Below are 20,260 nucleotides of genomic sequence, written 5' to 3'. Positions count from 1 at the left end.
AAGGAAATTCCTTGACCTCTGAAGACAGAATGATAAAGATTGGGTTGTCATCCTGACTACATCTGTACTGTTTCTGAGGATGCTCTAAAGCCATCTTAAGGATGTCTCAGCATACATCACCCCATTGCAGGTCCTGCTGCCAGACTTCTAAGACACTTCAGAGTTCTCCAAATGCATCCAATCAGTGTCCAGCATACAATCTCTCATAGACTGTTCTGGGATGGTTATGAAGGTCCTTCTATCTTGCCTTATACCATATTCATGGAGCAACTGCTCCATAAGTTCTTCCATATAACCTAAAAAAAAAAAAGGGTTCTCAGCCTGAAGACAATAAATCAGTTTTGCTGTACCAGTATCTGGTAGAGATAACCAGTTTAGGGGATCATTTAGGTGGAAGATGAGAGAGAGAGATGAAGAGGTTACCTCTGAAAGGTCTAAACAAGGAGAATAGAGAAGACAGTGACAATAGGGGCAGCAATACTGTGAACATGTTAACAGAACCAGCCAGGCAGCCACCCATTCACCCCACTGTGTCTTCCCCTCCTCCTCCCAACCTGTCATTGTGATAGAGACAGGCATGGACATTCAATAGCATAGGTGCCAGGTAGGTAGTGACAGACTGGTACCAGGTTGCAGTAACTGACTAACCAGACCCCAAAAAGCCCATGGCCACCAGATAAAAATTGCTTACTCCATGAAGAACCAATCGCATCTGCATTTAGGGTGAAACAGGTGATTGTTGAATATGAATGGCATATGCATCCCTCCTATCATGATGCTGAAATTTTACTTCAGCTTTCCAAAAGGTTGCCTCACTGTACCCAGCTGAACAACTGCTGCAATCCTCAAGTTGTATTGAAAATAACAAGGACAGAGAATTTGACTTCTGAGAGGATAATAAAGCTTAGAAGTTTTCCATGTATAAAAAATATGTACATGTTACACTGATACCCAAAACAAGTACAGAAAGTGCAGAAACCCCCTGTATTAAAGTCAACTGGTAACCTCCAAATAACCTTCTTGGGCTCTGCAAGTGCAGATGAAAACATGCAATAAAATGGAAACTACTGTTCTAAACTAGACACGCAGAGTTATGCACTAAGTCGTGGTGGCAAACAGTATGCCAGGCTCCAAAACTGGGGTATGCATTGAAATCATTATGCTTAGTTCAGAGAGGCAACAGAAGGGTGCTGTATGTAGATACACCATCTTAATAAGTTTATGGTATTAAAAGGTAGTTTAGTACACTTAGTATATCTAGCCCCAGATATGATATATAGTCCACAGCAAATATTTATTCAGCAAATTTGCTGAGAGTTTCTTTGTTTATTTGGGCCAACATCCCCAAGAAGCATCACTACCTCTGAAACATCTGACCCAAGTTTGTCAAAGTCTCACCACAAGCTTTCAGTACTTCCTGTTAACAAAAGAACTTGCTTTGCAAATCTAAACCTGGACAAAGTTGCAGAGTGTTATCAGATTATATACACACAAAAGAAATGAAAGTGCCCACAAAACAGGCTATGTTTCAGAAATTAGAATATTATTTATAATATTTAATTAAAACAAGTTTTGAAATACATTTGCAGTCAACTTGTAGTTCATAAAGCTTTTAGTTCAACTGATGGGGTGTTTTTGGTCCTTTAAGGGTAAAGGTACTTTCCTTCCAAAATAAGATACTAGATCCAAAAGTACCCAAAATAACTCTTAATAAAAGCAGAATTCTTTTTAGTCTGAGTTCTCAGCTGTTTGGTCCAAAAATCCTTAACATCTTAAATAATGCACTTCTAATGCTGCAAAAACCAATTAAGGTACTAAACTTGGCTATTTTACTCAGTCTTTCGTTGAAGTTTATTTTTTTCTGGTTGAAAGAAGTGTTTTTCAAGAGCGTTGACCAGTTCATCTAGTTCCTTCTTCAGCTGCTCAACATCACTGGAAAAAAAACAAACACACAAACATGGAAAACAGTGTCACAAGTGGAGAAGCTAAAAAGCACATTTTCAGTCTGAGGAATTTTTAAGTCTGTTGCATTGTTTTAGACAAATATTTTCTATTAATGCTAAAAGTATATAGACTTGATCTCTTATGGTAATGCACTGATATTCACTTCCAACTGATGTGCATGAACACTATGGAGAACAATCCCACAATACAATCTAAAGTAGAACAGGCAATTGGAGTTCAGAAGATCTTCTGTTACTAAATGTATATGATTAGAAGTGTAACTTTTATACTTGTAACAGTATATTTAGATGAATTTTCTTCTATGAGAAAGTGTTATTTTCATTATGTAAGTTAATAATTACTTATCTTTAAGACTATATGATTCCAAGACTATCAGTCAAGGCTATAATTACTAAACATAAAATGGTTTGAAATATATTAGAACACTTTATATATGGTTATATAATTTTAAAGCAACCACGAGTGTGAAAAGAGGGTGAAAATATTTACTTTCATTTAAGGCAGGATGGTTTTCCTGATATTTTTACTGAATGCGAAGGTGAGTTCAAAGGAATTTCAGTGACAACACAAATGCATCAACAAATTTTGCAGAGTTGAAGCTTTATACAAACAAAATTCACTAAAATAATTACTTTAGTAATATTATTTGATTGTGGAGAGCCCCTATTCCACTAAAACAATACAAAAAATCCACACAGCCTCTATTACTTCAAATTTACTGCTGTAAGTGACCATACCTGTTTCCAGGAGGTGCACAAAGTTCAGAATAGTATTTGATCTTTGGTTCTGTCCCACTGGTTCTCATTGTGGCTACTCCTCCATTAGCAAAAGTGAATGTTATCATTTGGCTACTTTTACTAGTAGGAAGTATCTAGAAATATTAAGAATATTTATTTTAGAAGCTTGGAAAGAGACTATCTATAAACCCATGACTTAATGTTACATCATATAACAAAAAGATCAGCGCAAATTAGGTTTAGTTCTGTTTTCTTCATCATTGTGGTCTCGAGACCACAACGACAGCCTTGTCCTCAACCCAGAATCTGGTAGCAGTACATCACTGCTAGGTAGCTCATTTCAAGTCTAGTCAACATTTTTACTGTGAATAGAAATTGCTCTGTGATGGCATTTCCCAGGAGGAAAAGAAACAGAGGTTGTGGAAAACTAAAGAATCCAAAGCCTCATCTCAGTACACAGTTTAACTTACAAGATGATAATGCAAAATTGCTGTAGCAAGACAGCAAGATCCTCCTACCACCCTTTATAGGCTGTCATCTTGGAGAGAAAAACCACCACAAAACCAAACAAAAAACCCCAACACCACCCCCACTTCATTTCCTCTCACCAAGGAAAACAATCATCCCCAATCTAAGTTATTTTATGACTCAGTATGTAAAACAATGTTCAGAGTGTTTCTCCATAGAATATTTTATGTATGCATATATACATACACATATGATTTATATGTAATTTAGAAAGATACTTACAGCCTTTTGATCTGGCTGGCTGCTGTCGTACCCAGTAGTTAGATCCCTTATTCCAGAAACTTTAAATCTACCGCAAGATTTTGGGTATGTGTTTTTTCCATCAAAATTTCTAAGGTTGTCAAAAAGCTGTTGAATAACTTTAGGATCGTGGCAGATGAAATATGAAGCTTTGGTAATATGGAAGCCATATCTGTGAAGACACAATATTAATGAATTAAAGATGCAATGTTGTTCTTGCAGTTGTACACCAAACTCATTATACAACCTTCCATAAAGCAAGACTCTACGTTCATGGTCAACCAACTGTAGCATCAGTTCACCCCCTTACAGTTTTAAGGCCTCAACAGCTTAATTGTCCTATTTTACATACTTTAAAGAAAGTTCTGTGCAGATGCCTTTTCCTGTTAATGATTAAAACTGAGAAAGTTAACTGCAAAATCAGAAGAAAAAAAAAGATACCATTATTGCCTTGAAGAGCTCTAACAACCATAAGAAGAGATTACATCTAAATAGCTTCTTTGACTGGATTTCAGCTAACCTTTTCTGAATAAAACAAATTTTAGGCTGTTTTTTCCAATCACACTTCAATGAAGTGTTTCTAACAAAACTGAACTGTTCTGAACGCTGCCTCTTTACCTTACCTGTTTGATGCCAGGTAATGTGATGCAGAATCTGCATCACAGAAAAATGACCTGCTAAAACTGACTTTTCAAAACAGCATGTTGTTGAAAAACATAAAAGCCTGGACTGGTTGTGTAAGTGAGCTCTTGCTACAGGTTAAGACTTGATAAAGATCCTTGATGCCAGTGAAAATCTGAAGGGCAGAATCTTTCGTTAGTAGTGGGATGTTCACTCTAGAAACCTGAAAGACTCTTTAAATAGGGTCATGTTTATTAAATAGGGTCATGTTTATACCTAAATGGACATCTTGAAGGTTAGTAGTAGTTAAATCAGTCTTGAGAATTCAGCAAGGGAATTAACAAAACCTATCCTGTAACGGAAAAACTCGATAAGCCAACTAGGACTGTGTCCTTTTCCTGATCTGCATTTACTTCTTTGAGAACAGATCCCCATTCTATATTTTCAAAATGCAGAGTAGAGTTTCTTCTGCTTCAACAGCAACTCACAAAGAAAATTTGACAAAGAATAAAGTAGTAAGAAGTAGAAAACTGCCAACTCCATACTAGCCACAAACAAGTTAAAATCACACAGAAAACGATCCTCAAAACAAGAATCTTCCTTCCAGTTCTAGTTATCAAGCATCAATTTAACAGTGCAGATTTGCATCCTTCCCTGTATCTGCAGCTTTTCCACAAAGAGTGACTATGTGCAGTGACATCTTAGAGACTGCTTCTATGGCAAAGAAGCTTTGACTTTTAGAGTCCTCTTCAGTGGCTATGTACACACCAGCACTGTGGCACAGCTCAATTCCACCCAGTTAAATATTCTGAGGGCAACCTGAAGCAGGTGTTTACTGAATTAGTATGTTAAAAAATATAACAAAAAAGCCCAAGCCAGAGAAGGATAATTCTTTGAACATAAACTTCCAGCTACTAGTAATAAAGGGAATTCTCATGTCAGATGCTATATTTCCAGCTCTAGGCATGAATTCCTCTTCCATGCTTTTATATTACCATTTCTTAAACCCACCTAAACTTCTGCTATGTACAATAGCTGATAAATCCCACAATTTATTTATGCAGCACAAGCAAGTCATTGCCACTTGATTTCTTCTTAAAGAGTGGATCAAACGAGCATGGCTGGTGCTGCACGCAAATGAGAACTCTAAGGATTGGTAGAACAAGCAGCAGCAAAGCTGGAGTTTTCCACAAGTCTCTTTGCAAGTTCCACTGCTCGTTTGTTAGTGTCTGAGAGACATGAAGAGGTGGACAGTATCAGCTAGTGTGTGCTGCTCCCTCCTTTACAACAAACAATCCAAAACCTCCACAAAATCCACTCCCTGCCCTATGAAAGCCAGTAGCCATCTTTGCTCTTATTTCTTTGAACACATTAAACAAGAACAAAAGAAAAGCAGTGCCTCATATTAAAGGCTCTCAGAGGGGATACCCAGCTGTAAATAGCTAAGAGTTATGGCCAGTCGCAGCACTTCTAAATAATCAGCTCAGATCTCAGTAATCAGAAGCAGAAGGAACAACCAAAATCCAACAACATAAACTATCCCTCAAAAAAAGACAGAATAATATCATAAAAAGCCTAACTTTAGAGCCCACTAGAATTAATTTAATCACAAGTAGCCCTGCAAGGACAAAAGCAAGCTGGCTTCGATGTGTAGTATAAATATGCCAGAGCTACTTAGACCCATTCTGCCATCAACATTTTTGTGCATCTGGCTCATTTAAGCAGCAAGAAGTACTATGGTCTCTACAACACAGCAATACCGCTGGCCAAAAACCTGCCCAATCTTCTGTAAAAAGATGCAGAATTTCCCAAAAGGGAAAAACCTTTCAGACAAGCAAATAAAAGCAAGCCAAAAATCTCATTACCTAATAGGGAATTAGTAAGGGAGTATTATTATTTTTAAAATATCTTAAAACGGCACAAAACAAAGTCATAAACATATTCATGCCCATGAGGCAGGAGCACTTTCTGGAAGATTACTATTAGCACAGAATTGTGTTAATAGTACAATAATGCACATTTTAATTCTTCATATACGAGAGGGTGCTACTGAGTCCCAATTAACCCCAGCATGTGAAATGGAGAAATCTGAAGATTAAACAATTATAATTGAACTCACTCATCATAGACAGCTTTCAGCTGCTGAGTCAAAGACAAATTCCTGGTTGCCAAAAAGCTAGCCATCTCCGCAGTTATAACGGCAGCACTGACACCATCTTTGTCCAGAACAGCAGGACAGCACATATATCCTAAACAAAGAACATTATATATAATGTTTTGACATATTTTGACACAATTTTAAAATGAAATAAGATAAAATGAGGGAGGTGTGGGGTGGGGTGGTTAATCAAACCAACAGTTTTTTAAAGGACAATGCACATTACCATAGTACAGACATTTTAGAGTTAAAACAAAACCAGAAAAATTTTATCTTCTAATCCGTGTTAATTTTGATAAGCAAGGTATATAATGGAATTTCAAGACAGATGTTTGCAATATATCAGTGCCAGATGCTCCCAAGTACTTATGGAGCTCACCTGAAAGAGAAATGCCACACTGCAGGAAAGATGAAAGTACTTTGTCTCAAATGTGATTCCCTTACATGGTACCGTAAGGTAACACTGATAATGATCTGTGAAATTAATCACATTTTCTCTGGTTTTCAGGTATCAAGGTACTTAAGAAAAAGCTTTAAAATTTCCTGCTCACAAATTCATAGCTTTTGTTCATGGCTTTCATTCATGGCTTTCCAGTTTACAAATATAATTTAAGGGAATTTTTACTTTATTTTATTCACATTTAAACTTAGCTTGAAACTGTCAGGTAAACAAACAAATTCAAGTCTGAAAAATGCATGTTTCTTTTTTTAAATAGCTTATGCAGAATTTGCAGTCCAAGTCTACACAGTCATGCTACTGAAGATACGTACACCTAGCTCACATCAAACTTTGTGCTAAGCAGAGATACAAAGGATTAGAATCAGTATTATCAATCAGCCAAATGGATGATTATCTGTTGCTCACTGGAAATACACCCATTATATTAAGGGCACCTTTATGTTGCCATCTTCACCTTTTTTTTTTTAAAAAAACCCAACTTTTTCCTTCTTATGGTGTGGGTAACAGAGCACCAGCACAGGTTGCCCAGAGAGGTTGTGAGTCTCCTTCCCTGGAGGCATTCAAGAACCATCTGGACATAAGCCAGGGGACCCTGCTTGAGCAGGGAGGTTGGACCACATGACCTCCAGCAATCCCTTCCAACCTTACCCATTCTGTGATTCTGTCATTTTTTGCAGTAGTTCTACTTTCACCATTTCGCAGGACATGAAAACGTAATATTCTGTTTCTTACCTATAGCCTCCTCAAATGCAAAAAGAACAGCTTTTCCCTGGTCCATGAGCTGTTTGGCACGGTTGCCCATCCACTTGAAACCTGTCAGTGTTTCCTGCAGCAGTGAGGAGAAATAGAAGGCATTAAAAACCAATGTTTTAAAAAGATGTGACACTGTGTAAGAAAGCAAATAAAGAACATGGAACAATATGTAATATGTTGCTTACCTCAAAGTGAAAACCTTCCTTTAATGCAATTGCTCTCAGAATTTTGGAAGAAACAGTACTGGATAACATGTAGACATCTTTAATGGCACGAGTATCCCTATTGTTATTTTTCCAGCACGTGAAGATCCACCAGCCTAAAAGAGCTCCCAGCTCATTTCCAGAAAACACTTTCCATTCACCACTAGAGAGGAAAAAAATAATAGAAAATACATGATTTCAAAGGATAATACTGGAGGGAAAAATAAAATTAGTTCTTCTACACATCATTATTAACAAATAAACCACTGCCTCTGAATTCCAAGTAACAGTAACAAGATATTGTATGTTCATTGTGAACAAACAAAAAAATTCCTCCCTCCCCCCCAAACATTCTGAAATGATTACTTTCCTCCCCCATCATATGTACAAACTTATGAGCTTATCCAAAGATGAAACAGTGATATTTCCAGAATATATTAAGTAAAACAAAAATATTCAGCAGAAAAATTATAGATCAGTGATTAAGACAAGCACAAAGATACAAAAATACAATTCGCAAGTAGTCAGTATTTTAGTCGACCCCATAACAAATACTTCTTATTTAATCCCAAATACATCAATTGGTCACTGAGAAGATTGGAAAAAAAAATCTCAAATGGGTAAAAAAAGATTAATAAGGATGTGTTGCCAGAACATAAAAAAACCTCAAGAAGAAGGGAAAGACAAATGTGAAAATTGTCCAAAAATTCTCAGTCATAAAAGGGGACAAATATACTACCAAACAGACAAAATCAAGACCTACAGAAACAGTACCTGTTGTGAAAGAGAAGCAGACTCAGTCTCCTGCATTTATTGATGCCAACATGCACAAAGCAATGCACAGCGGCAACTTAGTGTAAGAGCGCTGAGAGAGTGTGCTCTAGCAGGAGTTTCTGTCAAAGAAGAAGTACAGATACTGTAGAAGCCTATATTAATATTTGATTAGTGTATGAACAGCTACAGCAGGAGTCTGAGAGGACACAGGACTGAAAGTTAGGAGACAACTAAGACTGACTAAACAATGAGCACATAGGTAGGAGAATGAGAGCACCATGGTCTCATTGGTGATAAATATGATAAACTAACACCTCTCTCTTCAATCTTCTGATAGCTCTAAGATTTTAGACAAAAATCAGGAATGATTTTGCATTCTTGCTTTAACCCATCATAACTAGCACAAACTGAAGCTTTTTTATGCCTTTTCCTCAACGCTGAATTGCCAACTGGGGTTGGCACAGACCAAAACCATTAAAATAAGGATATCCCAGCTAATACTGCCCAAGATACTGCAGAAAGTGCCAACTAACTCATTCTTCTTCTGAAGACAGAGAAGCCTCCTTAGTTGATGGTGCGAGGTTAATAACTTTAAAAGTACCTCAAAACCCCAGAGAAAACACTGCCATCTTTGAAGCTGCTACAAAACAGAAAGAGATTATCTGGTGAGCAAAACAACTACTTGCACTGCCTCCTTTTAATGGGTTTTTGGAATTTGTCTAACTGATACAGATTCAACTGCTTGCATCATCCACAATCACTGAGGACATCTAGCAGGTGCCCATCTCATCCCTTGGGTACCAAAGACTGTTGCCATAATTTTATATCCCTCTTCTGGCTCTTATGCACAGAGAATTTATATATACTATTTCTCCTTCTGCCCTAGCAAAAGATTTTTTTTCTGCTCCTCTCTGAGCTGGAAACCTTGAAGCTTACTTTTATTAAAGATTCATGGTTTCTAACTGGTCAGACTAGTTTCTGCTTTATCAAGGTAGATACAGGAGAAACACCACTATTTGTAGAAATTACACCAAGTGCTTGTTCTCATTCATCAAATATAACCACAATACAGAAATGCAAACCATTGTAAAAGTACAGGATATCAGGAGACATGAAATAAGGGGATGGCCATATTGAGTCAGAACTATAGATTACACTCCATGAATATGGTTAAGTAAGTTTACCTTTTGTGATCTCATTCTTTGATAGGGTATACACAGATAAATAATCCATGTATAGTTGGTTCTTGAAGGGTAGAGTACAAATAACTACACCGAGAAGTACTAAACAGTGACGAGCCTTAAGGTGAAATTCAGGTATGTAACATTATGCAAAGAAGTGGGGAACTGAGCAAGAGAGGCACAAATCATCTAATGATTAGTAAAATGATTGGTTTAACAGTATTTGAGAAAGAAGGAACTCATACTAAAGAACAGAGATTATCAGGGAACTATAAGGATTCTCCTGAATATCCAAGTTATTATTTAATAAACATAGTATGAAAGAATGCTCATCAGCCTTATGTGAAAAAGTTCTAACTGAAAAACTACCTTTAAAAAGGTACAGCACAATCACAACAACTCACATGCTTCTGTGAATGCCTCAAGTACAGCAAGTGTCAAGTATTTACTCAGGCTTCTGTACAGTGTCTAGTATTAATCCCTATTTCATGTCCTGCCCCCACTGTGGTCTGCTTCATATAGTCCTCTCACATTTCTGTTTTTTCAGTCCAAAAATGACTATTGTAACTATTCTTCCTTTGCAATACAGGTAGTAAGAATTTTCCAAATCAGTAAAAAATGTGAATGGCTTGCATTTCTTTATTACCATACCTCTCTTGTTTCTCTGCCACTGCAAGTCGATCAGCATCAGGATCATTTGCTAAAATGATTCTTGCCCCATCTTTTTCAGCCAAAGCAAAAGACAATGTCTGGAAAAGCGGCAAGCAAGACCAGATGAGCATTAATATTCCCAAATAATATTTTCACTTTCATTATAGGTTTTAAATAATTTTCCCAATTTATTTAATCTCAAACACCCAAAATCATTATGTGTCTCTCAAAAAACCTAAAAGCTTCTAGCCTGGCAGCAGTAGAATACAATCAAGACATTTAACTTTACCTATATCATTCTAATCCTGTAGCTTGAACTAAAAGCCACTTAGATTATCAGCGGGATCCTTCAATAACAAAGTGTAGCGAACATAGCAGAAATTCTAGCCACCTGTCAGGACTTCTCCTGCCCCCTCCTGGTGTTGTGTCAGAAATTAATCCTTGTATTTCAGATGTAAATTGTACAAATCTTTCAAAACCAACTGAGAAGATTATTTTATTATTTTATTATTTTATTTTTTTTAAATTAATTATCACTTTGTTCTGTGTGCAGATGCTGCCCATTCTGTTAGAGTACAGAACAAAGTAGTTGAAAGTTATTCCTAATTACTACCTGACCGGTTCAAATAGTTGTATCAATGAAAGGATACCAGCTAACTCTTCATTAAATGTAAGGCTATGAAAACAGAAACAAAATAGAACCTTCAACCAATATCTATAGCTGTGACTTCTGGCAAAAAGGAAAGATATTGAAAGACTTTGCAACTAATTATAAAAAAAAAAAACAACCTATTTACCAGAACACCTTTTCCTTCTTCAGGATTTGGATACTTCACTGTGGGAAAGTCTGGATCAGGATCTTTCTGCTCCGGAACAGCAAAAGGAGGGCTAAGGTCAAATGCCTTGAAGGCCAACTGCACAAATTTATGACCCACGCCATGCACAGAAGTATGAACAAATTTCAGGTTTGTTTCTTTGTTTATATTCCTGAAATAAAACGGGTTAACAGTAAACTTGGATATGGAAGAATGTTCTGCACAAAACTGACTATGTTCAGGAACAGATACAACTCAGTATTCTATATCACAGGAGACATTTAATTCCAATTCTGAAAAAGCAGCACAATTTCTCACATAGCCCCAGCTTTCTCGTAATTCTTTGGTTTTTTTCACTCACTTTGCTGGGTTAGACTTCTGCCAGGCCAGCAGATGGCACTGGCTTGCTACAGCACCACAGCTGCCAGTGCTACCACAAAAGATGATGAGAAGGCACAGGCAGAACTGGGTCATGGCAGGATTGTGGCCACCCTCATTTCCACCAATTTAAACTGCCCTGCTGACATACTAGATGGAATACCCTGTATTGTTAAAGGAATTAACACCAGTCACCTGTAAAAGCACTGTTTCTGTATGTCTTTGAAATACTCCTTATTGACCGTGGCGTATGGATCATGAAGTAGTGGGCTGCTGTCAATCAGTTTGTCATCCCAAGCCTGAGGCCATGGTTCTTGATTCTCCTCAATAGCCTGAGAAATTCCCTTGTCATGAGGGGAAATGATCTGAGCACCATTTTCCCAGTAAACCTAAATAATAAATAGGGTGAGTATTTGATCATTAATATTATAAGATAGTTTTGTTACTTTTTTTGTTGGTTAAGGTGCAATACTCAGGTGTAATACTCAGTAGAGTATTACAATAAATTAGGCTTAGGTATACCCAGAGTATTCTCCTGTTCATATTCTCAGTGTTTCTTCTCCTGTCCCATTTTTGTTCTATAAAAAAAAAGCTGGTTTATTTTATCTAAAGATATAAAGATCCATAATGAAATCCAAAGCAAGAGCCAGTCATTTACTGAGAAAAATTCCATTTTTGTATTTTGGAAACAGTTTGTATATGACTAACCCAGCTATGGAATGACTGGTGGGCAGGTAATTCAGATATGTTTTTTTCAGTGGAAAGCAGATTTCTTTCATAGAAAAAACTTACACCGATAACTGTATCACTTAGCAAAAGAAAAATATACTACAAAAAATTAATGGAATTTATTTAAAATGTTTTGTACAAGCAACTCATTAGGCTTTACATATTTTGAATTTTCTAGGTTTGTAAAACTAAGGAGATCTTTTAAATTCATGAACTAGAGAAATAATTAATGCTTTTGAAAGGGAGCCAATATTTTAAAGTGTTCCAAAGTATGCAATAGCATTACTTCCTAGTTTCTAGAGCAAAGATTTTAATTATGGTATTAGTATAATATGCCACTAGCTTTAAATAAATACACCTAGAAGAGATCAGACTAGCAATTAATTTAGTCTATACCACGACAGGAACTATATACAGTAGCATTAGTCTCTCTATATGAAAAAAAAAAAGGTTTGAAAAGAGCCAGAAAGCAGATCACATAGGGATACCTTGTAACCATTGTCTTGTTTTGGATTATGGGAAGCTGTAACCATAATTCCAGCACAAAGCTTCAGATGAGTTACTGTATATGGCTGTAAAAAGAGAAAGTTATCTGAAGTGGAATGTGCAACTTACTATATATTATTTATTCTCATGCATACATAATACTTCCATACTTCTGAATGAAAAGAAAACCAGGATGTAATTCTACACACTGACTTCCTAAAGCAAAAGCTAAGTAGTACTTGCTCCACTAACCCCATGTGGCATAACTTAAGTCCTTGCTTTTTCTTGTGCATTTTTCCATTTATATGTTCTTAGTATTGCTTCAGATGCTTTGTGAATCTCTAGAGCAGCATATTTATAGAAGAAAGCCAAATGCATGTGTTGCCTACTGTAGGGGGTCTTAGGGGTGCCAAGTCTGTTGGGCTAATGACAGAAGTCCACAGGGGGCAGAGAACTACAACTCAAGCAGTCTCATCCATACTATCTTCTGAGAGCAGCCTGTGGAGCAACTAACTCCGTCGTTCAGAAGAGAATTTTTGGAGAGAGCTCTTATAAACTAGCTCAAAACAGATGGAGTGAATTAAAAATAAAGCATTATTTGTGACCACAGGTTCAATGTATGTTTACTCCTGGCTCTTTATTTAATAGTGAAATGCAATCAACTGCAGTTCTTGCAACACTGCATGCGCTATGAAGAATTTGACCCTAAATCTACAATAATCACAAAACTAAATTTGTGTGTATGTTTCAGACTTCAGACTCCACAGCAATCTAGAAACAATGAGATGCCTCCTACAAGACAAGTCTGCCTGAACGCAGGAATGAATGCATCCCACTGTCACTGACATTCCACATTCTCCTTTCTCTTGCTATGGATGTTGTAAACTAAACATAGCTAAATAAGCACAAGACTAACTGCAGGAAGAGCTTAAAAAGTAAAAAGTGGTTATTCTTAATGTAAGTAATGCAAACTATCTGATAGAATTTATGCGGATATAAAAAGATATAATAGAAAAACCTACCACAAAGGGAGTTGGTATTATATCAGAGAACAGATAAACTGGAACTCCTTGACTGATGAAGGTATTGGCAGCAAGTCTTGCAAACCTAAACAGGAAGAAAAGATGCCTAGGGAATATATTCATTTTCTCACCGATTAGTGACCTAGAATTCACAGCTTTCCCTCCCACCCTTATCCAATTAAAAATTCCAAAACCCAGTAACAAACAAAACTACACATCAAATATATGTCAATTATTATACAAACCCATTTTAAATGTGTTCCCTCACTGTTCTCAATAGGCAAAGCACAACTCTTGAGGACTGCTATGGCATTACCAGAATATTGTAAATACCTTAATTCACTCTACAGAAAGAAAATACAGTTGGAGTAGATATAAACCCATAATGGATCACATAAGGCATCTACAAAATACTGAAATCCTGAAAAGTACCTTTTGCTACTACCTCCGCTGGAAAGATGAGCACGAGCATCAAACCCAATCACAACTCCTCTCTTTTTCAGGTCACTGAAATTCTTCTCAAGGTATCTGCAAAATCCCTGAAAATAACATCAAATCTACCTCATTAGCCCAATCTTAATAATTAATTTACCACTGCATTAAGATGATTGCTAAGATGCTGATGTCTTAGAAAGGTGAGTAAACACAGCATCTCACTGAACTGCTCTGGGATTCAGCTTGTCCAGGACCAATAAACACCAAGAAATATCAGAAACCTTCAAATCAATATTGCAAACCTGGACAGCATTAAAGTGCTTTTCAAAATATCAGAAGCAGCTCTGAAAAGGAACAGACAACATGATTAGTTTGAATTGCAAATTTTGAAAAGTGATTTATCTGTCTTAAGTCTCACATGAAGAAGAGAACAACTGGCCAGTGTTGTCATTTTATAACCAAATCTCACCCTTAATAACGACACCTGTTTAGGACATGATACATCGCCATGCCAGGCTGCAGTAATTTAAGGTTCTGGGTCTTTTTAAGCTCTTCCCAAGTAGATCTACTTTAGGATCTATGTACATATATACAGCTTCACTGCCTTTATGTAAATTTATGTCCAACACACACAGAGCTTAGCCAAATTTTGGTTACCTTTGGGGTTTTTTGTAGTTGTTACATCAGTACTGTTACACTTGAGCTTAACTACAGCCCTGTATAAATTAAATTGCAAATTAAATATGGAAAATAACCTTTAATGGTTTAATAGCTTCTCTCTGTTTGTTTTCAAAAATCAGGACTCACCTAATAATTATCAATTAAATTACTTCTGAAAACCAGAAGAATAGTAAAAAACTTGTACAAATAAATAGTTGTATTTACAGTAAAAAACTGTAAAAAACTTACAGAATACTGGTTTTGCTTGCCACTAATGAGAGCTCTTCCATTCATGTATACAACCAGTTAAGTGAGATAAGGTGCTGAACACAATACCTGGGTTGTCTGGATAATAGTCAAGTCATTCATGTGGGAAATCCCTGCTCCCATGGCAGCTCTGAGCCCTGCTGTGCCAAATTCCATTCGTGAGCCAAAGTACTTCTGCAGTTCTCCAGCATTTCCTTCTGCAAGCAGTTGCTTCACAATTGCATAAGTTTTTGGGTTCTGTAGATACAAAATTCATATATTCTAAAAAAAGGTTTTGTTTGTCTGTCTTAACAGAACTGGCTTTCTGTCCCGGTCCCTGTATAGGGTTATTTCAGTACCAAAACATGGCACACCACCTCAAGAACACCAGAACTCCTGCTACATCTTCTTAATTTTAAATCAGTACAACCTCAAGTATTACTTATTTTAGATTTATCTCCTTAAGTGAACATGCTGCCTTGACAGCAGTGTATATATATATATATATATATATCACATTTTGGGATGTTAAAAGATTTCTAAGATGTCTGTTTTAATGTTTTCTGTTTTTAAAAACAAAACAAACAAAAAGAGTGCACTTTTACAGTTCTGAAAATTTTTGTCATCACAAAACAAGAACTCTTCTAAACATTTAGGAAAGTAGGTTAAGCTGATTATTAAGAAATATTTGTTACTTCCATAGCACTATATGTAGAGTTTGAAAAAAATAAAATCATAACGTTGTCCCAAGACTAGCTAACACCAGGGGCAGCAGCAAAATTAAGCAGACTGGTCAGAAGACAAAGATGACAATTTCCAACATATTTGCAGGTAATGCTTGGGATGAAAGCCTAGCATCTACAGCCAAATTCTTAAACAAAATTACTCCAGAGTGGCAATGAAAGGGCTGTGCCAGACAGCTTGTGAACAGTGAGGAGTTTCTAACTTTCACTACTTTTCTTGGTATATTGCTTCTATATACTCTATACCGCTACCAACTCTCTTTGTTTCCAGACTTAGGGAATTAGTAAAGTCCTGTGTGCTCCAACTTCTCGAGAAATCAAATACTGAACTTCACAAATCTCGTGTTATTAAGCTTGAGGACTGATGAGCTAAGAGGACAGTGGCACACTCCTGGCAACAGGGTTATCTGGAGAAGAGGCAGGTCACTCACTGCGTGAGTACACACACTTTACACTGGAGTACAAAGATTATAATTTCCAAAGGGACACAAGCTTTGATTTCTAGGCAGTCAAATGGCCTCATAAAAGTCACAGACTTTACTATTTCCTGGATGACCTAGGTATGCTTACAGCAAGAGAGGGCATATTATCCCAGGCAAAAAGAAAAAAAAACCTAAATGCCAAAACTTATATTTTCTGCAGCTTCAGAAAATACTGCAGAACATACACAGTAGTAGGCATGTGAGTGAGCCTGCGTATAAAGGTGTAAGCATTCTTCACATCAAACTGAGACCAGAGTCAGGATGTTCTAATCACTGACCTGTGCACCCCTGCTGCAGGACAAACAACATAGTTTAAATAAACACTTAAAAAGCTAAAGAGCTTTTGGTGCTAATGAGCAAACTACTTAATGCAGAATAAGCTAAAGAATGAAAACAAAAAAAAAATCCAGTTTCTTGAGCACAATAAGCAATTAGGTAGCCCAGAATTACTGATTTCCAGTTTAAGAATTACCAATTCACCAGTGCAAGAATGTTGTAATTGACAACCTCCTTGTAGAAGGCTCAACATAATTATTATTACTGAGTAAGTATATTCCATAAGAATAAATATAATTCTATGTTATTATATAGGGCAGCATAACCATTCTGAGTTTAGGCTGTTTACAAGTTGACCTCAACTTTTTGCTGCAACATCAAGCCTATGTCACATAGGTAAGGCCTGAATGACACAGTTTGCACCAGGCTTTGTACACTGCCTAGTCACCTTTTTATTCCCCTGTATGAGCTTTGTGTGCGGAGTCATCTCCGCATTGAAATGAGCATCTCTTTAAGTAGATACTGCACACGTTTATATAGAAGTTTGACAGACTAAAAGTTGCAATGCCAATACAGAAGGACACCAGGAACATCCTGCAGCCCTCGCAGCCAAAGAGGTTTTTGTTTGATGTTATTAGAGGAATTTCCCAGGTTTGGTATCTGCTGTGAAACTAGAGGGTCCTCCAGTTTTTTAAGTCTGGTTAAATGATTGTACATGTCCAGGTGGCTGACCTGAGTCTTAAGATCTTGTTTCAGTCCATATTATTTGCTTGAGAAAACTTGATTGCATTAATTTAGTTGTTCAGGTTGTTTCCCCCTCCCTGCCTCCACCCCCACCAAGTCATGGTAAAAACCCAGTCCAAATCTGTTCAATATAGCAGAAAGATTTTTCCAGAGTTACTGTTATAATTGTTTATGGCTATATTCTCCTAAGAATATGCCTATTTTTTTTTTGTGGAGAATATTATGATGCCATTATATACAGTTAAGTAAAAAATAAACTTAGTTTTGGCTTTTTCTTCTGCTTAAACAAACTCTTCACAGCATCTCTACTAAAGAAGGATCGAATTGTATCTGAAGGATAAAGTGCTGGGTTTCTTCTTTTTTATTGGTTCTCTCTGGTTACACTTTGTCTACTCTGAGATTACACCAGATGTGAGTACAGGAATACCAATTTCTGTGATACAGTGGCAGGTGATTTAATACTGAGTTAATATCCACTAGTGCAATTAGCTTGAACATCACCTGGTAACACTTGAGTTATTTACTTTAATCTACACTACAGGAAGGCCCAAAGAGGTATCATCAGTACAGGAGTCCTCACAAGGTTTTAGAGTAGAGGGAAAACTTTGGACTAAACAGATTTTATATTTACTAAAACTAGAAGCTCCCTTCTATTAATAATTTTATGATTGATAATAGAAAAAAATGAACAATATGCTACTACTGTAATGAATACAGTGATGAAAACAGCCTGGTAACAAGCACAGTAATTATCATTTAGGTAGAAACTTCCTCTTAGGTCAGCAGGACTGCCATCAGCCATAAGGGCTTGCTCTTGCAAACTATTATTTTGTAAGAAACATGTTGCTTATCATCATTAAAGATTAACCTATCATGTCAAAAAGGAATCTTTTTTTTATATCAGAGTAACTGGACAAGGGTTATACCTGATTCTTCTGTTGCTCAATACAAACATGTAACAGGTCCCTGAGAAATTAAAATACCTCATCATTTTTGAGCAATCAACAATGGGTATTGTACATGGGTCAATTATTACTAAGTCAAAGATGCAAGTGTTAACAAAGGGCTAACCTTTCAAAAGTAAAGATGCTATAATGGACACTGCATTAGATTTCTAGAGGGCTTAACAAAATAATCAGAATAACCAGTTGAAAATTAAATTATTACACAGAAGACAGAAATATACCTAGTGTTAGTCAGGGAAGTTATGCAAATAAGATGCCCTTTGAAATCACACTGCTTTCTCAAAATCAAATTAAATTAGGGGGAAAAAAGACACAAAAGCTTATTGTCATTTGACGTGATACATTATCCATTCTGAAAGGAGAACTGGTTTGGCACAGCACTATCATCAGTAAAACCAGAGCTGGCTAACTGATCAACTAAACAGTTGAATGATCTTTAATGAGGAATCACAACAAGCTTGAGGTACTTCTAATGATGTCCTTTAGAACCTATAAAGAATACCAAATAAAGAATTATTATATGTTTTCACTGATAATGTTGAAATAAGCAGAAGATGCCTTACCAGACAAGTATGTGAACTGCACAAAGCTCTGGAGCATTGTACAGTGCGGAGTCCAAGGCAGTCACTTAAGTGACTGAAGTGGGACAATGGCCAGTGTGTTCCAATACAGCCAAAATAACAAATTTTATGAATAGGGCCATAAAAGACGCAAACTAAACATAACAGTAGAGGCCTGCATCTGAGTGGGAACTGCAGCAGCAAGCAACTACATGAGCATTTCCAGAACACCACTATGGCAAGACATTCCATTAGACATGTGGAAAATAGAAATTATTTTACTTCTGCATATAGTCAAGGCCAAAACTGAAGACAAAGATAAATCTTAACAGAAGGGAAATAACACATGCTAAAGTATTCCCAAGCAATAGTAAAAAAAGGGAGAAAACCCATGAAACCAGACAATATTGAAGATTCAGGAGTTGTTTCATTAACAGACTCGCTAAGCACTGGGTAGCATCTGAAAAAAGAGGATGGACAAATTCTGCATTTCCTAGTGCTTTTGAAGCGAGCCCACATGTCTTTTGAAATCAATATTTTAATTAACAAAAATCTGGACGTAACAGGAGGTTTTTAACACAGAGACAGACAACACTGCAATGTCTGTTGGCCTTTAGTAATTTAAGTCTATCAGTTGCCCCTGCAATAGAAGCGGTTCGGATCAACGCAGGCCCTTTCAAAAAAGACATTTCAGTACAGCTGACAGCCAGTCAGAGGGACGATACTGAAAGACCAGCTGAGGGGGTTTCCAAACGGGAGCGGGGCTGCTGCGGCAGGTGACGGAGCCGCGGGGCCGGACTCGCATCCTGACCTGCACCGGCCCGGCCGCGGCCCTCGCTGCGGGGCGGGAGCTGTGGAGGGAGAGCACCCCTTGGTCAGAGAGCTCTGAGGGCAGAGCGAATGGAGCCAACAAGTGCCTGGGCCGCACCCGACACAACACAACAGCCGGGAGTCACCCTGGAGTGCCTCCTGACCCTTTTCCAGCCTGAGCCCCCATCGCCTCCCCCGCGTGGAAGGGAAGCGCCCGCCGTCCCTTACCTTATCCCAGAGCAACCACTGCTCGGCCGCGCGGCGGAGCGCGGCATCCCCAGCAGAGCCCCGCGCTGCCATCCCGATCCCGATCCCAACGCCGCCCGAGCCCCCGCCGCTCCGCTCCTTCCCTCTTCCGGAGCACCCGCTCCGCCCGCCGGGGCCGTGTCGGGCCGCCCCACCTCCGCCCCGCCCGCCTGCCCGGGCCCAGCAGGGTCAGGGTCAGGGGCAGCGCCGGGGCTGACCTGGGCCGCCCCGCCCCCGCCCCGTCCGCCAGGGCCGTGGGTTAGAGCGGGGGATTTAACGATTTATTTGATGAGCCGCGTCTCTGCATTTCTCCGGAACGCCCGGAGTGCGGCGAGGCGTTGCCCCGCCGCTGGTGGAGCTGCCCGGGGCAAGGGCAAGAGCCCCGCCACCGG

General features: G+C 38.0%; 1 protein-coding gene across 2 annotated transcripts; it reads right to left on the bottom strand.

The window, feature by feature from the left end:
* Positions 1-1,543: 1,543 nt before the first annotated feature.
* Positions 1,544-19,982, bottom strand: PGM2 (phosphoglucomutase 2). 2 transcript variants are annotated; one of them, XM_027686551.1, is made up of 15 exons: positions 19,851-19,955; positions 19,376-19,452; positions 15,133-15,300; positions 14,134-14,240; positions 13,702-13,786; positions 12,682-12,765; positions 11,660-11,853; positions 11,069-11,258; positions 10,272-10,369; positions 7,648-7,828; positions 7,442-7,535; positions 6,211-6,340; positions 3,453-3,642; positions 2,703-2,836; positions 1,826-1,932 (listed from the first exon to the last, which is right to left on the bottom strand). In XM_027686551.1, the coding sequence occupies exons 3-15, from the start codon at positions 15,217-15,219 to the stop codon at positions 1,830-1,832; spliced, it is 1,677 nt and encodes a 558-aa protein (XP_027542352.1). In that variant the 5' UTR covers positions 15,220-15,300; positions 19,376-19,452; positions 19,851-19,955; the 3' UTR covers positions 1,826-1,829. The 2 variants fall into 2 exon arrangements, with proteins under 2 accessions (XP_027542351.1, XP_027542352.1); XM_027686550.1 differs by lacking the exon at positions 19,376-19,452 and having other exon boundaries at positions 1,544-1,932; positions 19,851-19,982.
* Between the last annotated feature and the right edge of the window lie 278 nt (positions 19,983-20,260).

This window comes from Neopelma chrysocephalum, unplaced genomic scaffold (genome assembly GCF_003984885.1).
Source record: "Neopelma chrysocephalum unplaced genomic scaffold, ASM398488v2 Primary Assembly neopelma1_71, whole genome shotgun sequence".
Lineage (NCBI taxonomy): Eukaryota > Metazoa > Chordata > Aves > Passeriformes > Pipridae > Neopelma > Neopelma chrysocephalum.
Note: the sequence above shows the minus strand (reverse complement) of the source record. Positions and strands in the feature narration are given on the sequence as shown.